We start from the raw sequence: 8,968 nt of genomic DNA on the forward strand, positions 1-8,968 counted from the left end.
CATTCTCCCAACAAAATTCACCATTTGACCCATTTTCATAAACTTCAAAAGTAAACAACACAAATCATCACAAGCTCAAGATTATGAGTACCCAAGGTTCCATTCATCAACAACAACACCTCACAACATCAATAACAACAACCAACCATGAATTCACCATCAATTTAACAACTACAACATTATTCATCATCAATTTCACTCAAGAACATGTTATATGTATATAAACCCATTTTGTCATGCAAATTCAACAACAACAACACAATTATCATTCAATTCATGCATAGAATCATACCCTCAAAATTAAGCACGAATTTCTACATCTAAAAATCAAATTAACCACTTAATCAAAGAATTAGGGAAGAACAATAACTATTAATTATGCTTGAATTCTAACCCCCTTACCATAATTCTCTTCAACGCCTACTAAGGCTTCACTTTAGCTCCCGAAGCTTGGTTCTCTAGCTCCCTCTAGCCTCTTCTAGATCTCCTCTTCAAACCCTTATCTTCTCTCTATCTCTATCTCTTCTCAATTGCAAAATGTTGGTGAAAAACCATATTTCTCTACTAACAAGAGTTTATATATGTTCACCTAATTGGGCTTAACTCACCACACTTTAATGGGCCTAATCCATTTCTATTCTAACGCACAAATGTTACTACTCACTTAACGGTAAAATGTAACACTAACGGTCAACTACCGGTAATTAAATAATTACTACACTCTCTCTAGTGACTTAGCAAAATAACCACTCTCACTAAGCACTAAAAATAATCCTTATCAAAATTACAAAATTAACCCACTCATAAAATGACCAAAATGCCCCTAAGTCTAAAATGACTAAAATACCCTTCTAACACCGAATTCTACAAATCCCAACCAAAACATACACAGAGGCAAATAATCACATAAGAGCACATACCACACATAATAAAACAATTAAATAAATAATAAAATAAAACTAACGAAAAATCGGACTGTTACATCGGTCGAGCTTAAAGTTTGCAGTCTTCCAAAGTGATTAGTTGTCCATGAGTGGCCTCCTTTGCTGAATCCAATTCTTGGGTGACGATCTCGTTTGGGAAAAAAAGGACCCTCGTCTTTCGTTTTATCCATCCAAGTGGAATTTTTTCCAGCTAGAGAGATATTGATATTACCAAAGACGCATCTCATCATTTTTTGAGAGGATATGCTTGGACTTAGCTCACAATGATGGCCCAGTTAACCACGTCTCTTGGGTGCCATCGTGTATGGCGCGTGATGTTACTTGCCATAGAGCGTGCTTGGCTTTTGAGAGCGTGCTTGCGCATGATGAGGAGTTGGCACCTTTGGATCACATTTGGTATATAAGTGAACTTTTGTTCCTCTAAGTAGGTTTTTCCCTTCCTCATTCTTCCCTGAACTCTTAGTAAATAGAAATGGAATAGATTATGAACAAAGTCATTTCATCAGGAATCAATAGAGAAAATAAAGTTACATGGAGAAGAAAGCAAGCCAAGTATAGCAACAATGAGCTTCTTTCCATTCACTCACTTAGTACCTTCTCTTAAGGTTTCAAATCTCCAAGATTAGACTTCAAACGACTTCAAGATGAAATGATGGATGATGGTATTTGATGTAGAAAGGTGGTTTTAGACTCTTGGTGACAACTATTGTGCGATGGAATTGGGTTAAAGATCTCTCTTTTTCAAAACAAAATTGTTGTCCTTATATAGGATATGGCATAGTTTTATTGATATGTGAATGTGCATGTATTATAGAAGACATGTTAACAATCCCTCTTAGAATTAGTTAAACTCTCATAATGTGACAAATCAAGGTTTGAATTTCAACTCGTAGAAAATTTTCACATTTAATACACACCACGATCATAATTGCCTCGAATGAAAATAACCTATGGAAATAAAAATAAAAAATAAAAAAGATTGTGTACTTTCACGTTGTTTATTTGAGTATCCAACAATTACTTTATCATCAATCATATGATGTTGGTCTTATCTAAAGACATAATTAGCTACACGTACTGAGCATACATTCAGAGAGATCGATCAAACACACAAAATCCATTGTTTCCAACGCTGAATCCTCCATCTATGACAAGATTATGACCACTAACATACTTAGACTCATCACTTCCCAAGTAAAGAGCAGCTTCAGCCACATCTTTTGGCACAAAATTAGCACCCTTTAGGTTAGAATAAACATCTCGAACTCCACCACCATCAAGCTTATAGAAATTTGTAACCATTGGAGTCGCAAGAACATAAGGTGACACGCAATTCACACGAATACCAAATGGCCCAAGCTCGATGGCCGTGTTTCTCATTAGCCCAACAACGGCGTGCTTTGAACATGTGTAGGCATGTGGAGCACAACCACCAATGCTTCCGCAAACACTAGCCGTGTTAATTATGCTACCCCGTCGAGCGGGGATCATTACCCTTGATGCATGTTTTGTTCCAAGAAAGACGCCAGTCAAGTTTACTTTAATCACATCTTCAAATTCAGATAACTTGTTTTCAAGTATCTTTGTTTTGTTTACACCGCTTATGCCAGCGTTGTTAAACATGATATCTAGTTTACTGTACTTGGAAACGGTTGTGTTCACTGCATTTTCAATGTCTTCTTCCTTTGTCACGTCACAGCGAACATAGGAAGAAGAGGATTTGTGTAGTTCGTTGCAAATAGAGTGTCCTTTGTCGTCTTGGATGTCAGCTATAACGACTTGAGCCCCATGCTCGGAGAAGAGTCTTGCGGTAGCCTCACCAATGCCGCTCGCACCACCGGTGATCAGAGCCACCTTCCCCTCAAGCCTTGTAAATGAATTGAGCATGTCAAAATTATTTTACTTAAATTTGTGTGGTTAATAATATCTCCTTCAAATGTCCACTTATATTTTTTCATAAATCGTATATTTATGTAGGATTTTGGAGATAATCACAGACTTAAGTTGGAACAAACATAGATTATCTCAACACTCAACCATTAATATACACAAAATAAATGAAATAAGGTGAATTGCAACTTGTTCATACCTTCTTAAGGCATTAGAGACCAATGGAACGGTTGCCATTGTTAGCTTTTCAAGTTTCTGGATAGTCGAGGAGAAATATAGCTGTATGGATCTTCACTTTCTTCAACTATCTTCTTGCATCGTCCATTAAATAAAGCCCCAAGCTTTAATCATTTTTTCAATAGTACTAAGGTTGGCGTTGAATTAATATGTAGTTGCCTTCGTGGACCGTGGTAACACACGGAACTTATGGACCACATGTTTTAATTTTTAAAAATTATGCAGAAAGTGATGTGTACCAACCATTTACCAATAATGAATGAATGAGAAATGTTAATTAGTGACTCGTTAAGGAAATTGTTAGGAGTTCACATCGGTTAAATAAAAATGCTTGATGTGATACTTATGCCACGAGACTCTTCCATTACTAGACTAGTCTTTTGGGTTGGGCTCTCCTTATGGGCTTAAGCCCTAATAATTGGTGCTCTCGTTGAGAGTTGAACTACGAAAATGGCTACCTACTTGCTGGATTAAGGTGCTCCACCGAATACTTATAGGTGAGTGAAGCCGTAAAAAAGGAAAGGGCTACCATCAGGTCAGTCTGATTGAGTGAAAGTCGTCGTGGACGTCGGCTCTTAAAGGGCATGGCAATGTTAGGAATCCTACACTAAATAAAACTGTTTGATGTGGTACTTAAACCATGAGGCTCTCCCACCTAATGGAGTAATCTTTTGGGTTGGGCTCTCCTCCTGGGCTTAAGTCCTAACATAAACTAATATAGAAATTTTGCATTAAAAAATAGTATGTTCACTTTTATCAAAATCAATTCATGATTAGATTCAACTAGAAATGTTATGTTTCCAATCTATCCTTCTTCAAGTAACTGATATATTAAACATCAACAATTGGTTCATACATCAAATGGATGTAAAACCAGATTTTCTAAATGGCCCTATGGAGGAAGAAGTAAACATAGAGCCACCTCCTGGATTTGTAGTGAAGAATCAGGAAACAAAAATGAATAAGCTCATAAAATCACTCTATGGGCTAAAGCAAGCACCAAGAGCATGAAGCAAGGGGATTGATAAGTTTCTGAGTAAAATTTGATTTTATAAAATGCATCTTTGAACTTGGTGTATATGCGAGAAAAGCTGCTGATAAAGGTATAATAGTGTTATGCCTTTATGTTGATGACTTGTTAATTACTGTAAGCAATGAAAAACTCATCAGTGAATTCAAAGAGGATATGAAGAAAAAGTTTGAGATGACTGATTTTCGGCTATTGACATATTTTCTAAGAATAGAATTCCTGAGAACAAGAAAAGGGATTCTAATGCATCAAAGCTACTTCATATTCTTCTATGGTGGAGCACCAATATCATGGAGCTCAAAGAAAGAACTAGTAGTTGCTCTATATCTTATGAGGAAGAGTGCATATCAGCTGCACTAAGTAACTCTCAAGCAATATGGCTTAATAATCTGATAAAGGAGATAAGTAGTGAAATCTTTGATGTTATGTCAGCTATACAATTGGAAAAGAATCATATTGCTCATCGTAGGAGAAATCTACCTAACAGAGCGTGTCAGCAAGGGAAACCTATCACTACTGCATTGCGAAAATGATGAGCAAATAGCACAGATTTATTAACAAAAGATGTGACTGTGCAAGTGTTTCAGAAACTAAGAGATCAAAAAGGAATGGAAACTTTGGCTAACTTGAATTAAGATGGTGCTTTGAGATTTAATTCAATTTAGCTTAGTCAAAATAATGTGATTACTGATATAAGTAATGTAAAAAATAGAGTTTGTGAGATTACTTGTTGCGCAAGTAACATAGTGATAGAACTTCAAAAAACAATTTTTTACTATAGGAAGTTAGTTAGAGTAGTTTGTTACCCATTTTGAGAACTTGTAGCTTTTATATGAGATGTATAAATACTTGATTAAGTATGAGAGAAAAAGTTGTAGAGTTTTTTACAATTTTTTTTTTTTTTTTACAAATTTTATATGAGATGTATAAATACTTGATTAAGAATATCAACTCTATGTGATACAATGAAAACTCAAAAACCTCTCTTTAATTTACTTCTTCTCTGTTAACCATAGTTGAAAAACAAAACCAAAGTGTGTGTGAATGAACTAAATGAATAGTTCAAGTTCCAGCATTATAGATGTGAACAATAGCTCTTTTCCCTTTTGAAATTGTTTGTTATGATTTATAAAGTGACGTTTACTCTACCTTTGGTTGCACTACAATTGGACAGTAGTTTACTTCTTCTCTGTTAACCATAAAATGCATTAAAAAGTCATATAGATGTGAGATTCTGTTTCTAATGCATTTTATATGACTTCTACACTACCTTGGTTGCACTTCAATTGGACTAGTTTTTTTTTTACCAAAGACAATTTGACTTAGTTTTTCTTCATTTAAATTAGTTGTATTTATATGTATGATTGTACTGCATTTTAACTAGTATATTGAAGGAAAAACATCGTTTTATAAAAATTGATTTGAGCACGGTTACACCGCAGGCAATTGATGAAACTAGAGTTAGACGCATCACTTGCTTCTTTACCCGCACATTAGTCATCTCTAAGTACAAAACAACTGTTATTAACGAAATGTTACCACAACTAATATAGCTATGGCTAAAATTATGGGAAACCCTGCTAAGCAACAGAAAAATCTAACATGCAAATTAAGTTTGCTACAATTATATTGGTTTGGTGTATGGCTACGGTTTCTACCGTGGCTTAACACCAGATTTTTTATTCATATAGACGTTGTCATATTCAAATGGTAACAGTCTTGATGCAACTTACAAGACACCAAAAACAACAATAATTGCATTATGCATAAAGACAATTACCGACACATACGGTGCACATATTTAGACAGATTGTCCAAACACACAAAATCCATTGTTAGCGACACTGACTCCTCCATCTACGACAAGATTGTGACCACTAACATACTTAGATTCATCACTCCCCAAGTAAAGAGCAGCTTCAGCCACATCTTTAGGCACAAGATTAGTACCCTTCAGGTTAGAATAAAGCGCTAGAAGCCCTTTGTCATCAAGCTTTAAGAAGTTCTTAGCCAACGGTGTAGCAACGATATAAGGTGACACACAATTCACCCGAATACCGAACGGTCCAAGTTCGATGGCCATGTTTCTCATCAGCCCCAGAACAGCATGCTTTGAACTTGTGTAGGCATGTGAAGCCATACCACCTATGCTTCCACAAACACTAGCTGTATTAATTATGCTACCTCTTCGAGCAGGGATCATTACCCTTGATGCGTGCTTTGTTCCAAGAAAGACGCCGACCAAGTTAACATTAATCACTTCCTCAAATTCAGATAACTTGTATTCAAGTATATTTGTTTTGTTTACTCCCACTATGCCGGCATTGTTAAACATGATGTCTAGTTTGCCGTACTTGGAAATCGTTGTGTTCACGGCATTTTCAATGTCTTTTTCCTTTGTCACGTCACAATGAACATAGGAAGCAGATGATTTGTGCAAGTCTTTGCAAACAGAATGACCTTTGTCGTCTTGGATGTCAGCTATAATGACTTGAGCTCCGTGCTCGGAGAAAAGTCTTGCAGTGGCCTCCCCGATGCCACTTGCACCGCCGGTAATCAAAGCCACCTTCCCCTCAAGCCTTGTAAATGAATTGATCATATTGCATATGTTAAGTTAGCTATAACTTAATTTCAGATCCATACTGTTTAAGGATTTCAAATTAAGAAATTATCTCACAAAAATCATATACTTCAATTTTCATAAAACCATACCATTTAAAGTCTTTAAAAAATGTCTCGAATACACTCATTAACATTTTCCTTTTCTTTATTGAAAAACAAGAAAATTGAGCTTGGATCTAATCGCGATGCTTGTTCAAAGTATGAGTGTTCAAACACATTTATAAATCAAACAATTCAGAAATCCAAGTATTGTGGAGTATAACTTGACATCTTTAATAAGATTGAAAATAGCTACATAATTGAGTGGGGAGAATGTAGTACCTTCTTAGGACTGTAGCTACAGAAGGAACGGTTGCCATTGCTGAGCTTTTTGACGTTTCTGGATAGTCGAGGATAAGTCAAGTTGTATTGAATCTTCACTAGGAGTCTTTCAACTACGTTATCAAATCATGCATTAAATAAGTCCCAAACTTTAATTTTCCTAATATACTGCTCTCTCCGTCCCAACATATAAGCAAAAATAGATCAACTTAAGTTGATGTATTTGGTATAAATTTTGAACCAAATACATTAACTTTTGTTGATTAAGATTGAAAATAGTACCTTCTTAGGACTGAAAATAGTACCTTCTTAGTACCTTCTCTCTGTTATTGTGGAGTATGACTTGACATCTTTAATAAGATTGAAAATAGGTACATAATTTTGTTTATAATTGAGTGGGGAGAATGTAGTACCTTCTTAGGACTGTAGCTACAGAAGGAACGGTTGCCATTGCTGAGTTTTTTGACGTTTCTGGATAGTCAATAAGAAGTCAAGTTGTATTGAATCTTCACTATGAGTCCTTCAACTACATTATCACATCATGCATTAAATAAGTCCCAAACTTTAATTTTCTAATAGTACTAATGTTGATGCTGAATTATTTATTCCTAGTTGCCTTTGTTGACCGTCGTGTAACACGGAGCTAATAAATCGGGGAAATAGTCACTTTGGTCCTTGAATGAGTGACGAGTAGTCATATCAATGTATCGAAATAGCAAAATAGTCCCTGATTGTGCACTTGTTAGTCAAAATAGTCCTTGATATTAAAATATTTCGTTAATATTGTCATATTAGTCCTTCAATAGACTTACTTATTGTCATATTAGTCCTTATACGTACTTACTTATTGTCATTTTGTCCTAATATCAAAAGAGTTATTGTGAGTATTAAAGGGTTATTTAAGCTTTATGAACTATTTTGACTAACAAAGTGGACAATCAGGAACTATTTTGAAATTTTGATACATTGAAGGACTATTGTGACTACTTGCTGCACATTCAGGGACCAAAGTAACTATTACCCGCTAATAAACCACATGTTTTAGTTTTTAAAAATTAAGGTGAAAGTGATTTGTACAACCATTTGCTAGAATATTAACGAATCCTAAACCAAGCAAACATGTTTCTCTTACGTTTTCCATGTGTTATTTTAGTTTATTGTTTATTTAATTTAATAGAATTCAAAATACGTTGTAATATTTAGTATGGTGATGAAGCGCTTTATTTGAAGTAATATGCCATTGTTGAGAAATTGTGAAGTTTTAGTACAATTATTAGAATTTTATTTGATTAAAATAATAGGAATGTGAGTAAAATTAGAGATATTAAGGTCGGGAGGTGAAAAATAGGATAATAAAATAATTGGTGGGGGTAGGAAGTGAATTGTGATAAGTAAGGGGAGGAAATAGTAATAATAAAAGATGGAGGAAATAGTAATAATAAAAGATGACCCTAGTTTTTTTTAGAATAAAAAGAAAATTAGAAAGACAGAGAAGGCTAGGGATAGCAATGGGTACCCATTGGGCAGGGTACCATAGTGCCCATCCCCATACCCGCGTTTTAAGAAAATCTTCATACCCGAGCTCATACCCTCGTGGGCAATAAGTTTGGTGCCCGTCCCCATACCCTATGAGTATCTAAGTGCCCGTACCTACACCCATTACCCGCACTTTCACAAGAAAAATATAATAAATAACAAAAAATATCACAACATAATTAAAATATGATATGAAATATGCTAAACTAACATATAAAATATTACGCATCATATTATTTAGCCAAATAAAAAGCATCTAAAATATAAAAAACAAGTGCATATTACAATAAATATCAAAGACTTTGGATTAATTAACTAAATTTAATATAAATAAAATTATTGGTGTAGTCTATATAATGTGCGGGCATGGGGCGGGGTGGGCACTAGA

General features: G+C 34.9%; 2 protein-coding genes across 3 annotated transcripts; both read right to left on the reverse strand.

Annotated features, from left to right (window-relative positions):
- Nucleotides 1-1,909: 1,909 nt before the first annotated feature.
- On the reverse strand, nt 1,910-3,228 carry LOC146929980 (borneol dehydrogenase, mitochondrial-like). Its single transcript, XM_085701658.1, has 2 exons — nt 3,034-3,228; nt 1,910-2,811 (listed from the first exon to the last, which is right to left on the reverse strand). The coding sequence occupies exons 1-2, from the start codon at nt 3,069-3,071 to the stop codon at nt 2,034-2,036; spliced, it is 816 nt and encodes a 271-aa protein (XP_085557784.1). The 5' UTR covers nt 3,072-3,228; the 3' UTR covers nt 1,910-2,033.
- Nucleotides 3,229-5,715: 2,487 nt separating this feature from the next.
- LOC146929981 (borneol dehydrogenase, mitochondrial-like) lies at nt 5,716-7,582 on the reverse strand. Of its 2 annotated transcripts, XM_085701657.1 has the most exons (3): nt 7,458-7,582; nt 7,045-7,157; nt 5,716-6,680 (listed from the first exon to the last, which is right to left on the reverse strand). In XM_085701657.1, the coding sequence occupies exons 2-3, from the start codon at nt 7,080-7,082 to the stop codon at nt 5,903-5,905; spliced, it is 816 nt and encodes a 271-aa protein (XP_085557783.1). In that variant the 5' UTR covers nt 7,083-7,157; nt 7,458-7,582; the 3' UTR covers nt 5,716-5,902. The 2 variants fall into 2 exon arrangements, with proteins under 2 accessions (XP_085557783.1, XP_085557782.1); XM_085701656.1 differs by lacking the exon at nt 7,458-7,582 and having other exon boundaries at nt 7,045-7,268.
- Nucleotides 7,583-8,968: the final 1,386 nt, after the last annotated feature.

This window comes from Medicago sativa, chromosome 4, assembly GCF_051527215.1.
Source record: "Medicago sativa cultivar Bolivia chromosome 4, Bolivia_mono, whole genome shotgun sequence".
NCBI classification, from domain to species: Eukaryota; Viridiplantae; Streptophyta; class Magnoliopsida; order Fabales; family Fabaceae; genus Medicago; species Medicago sativa.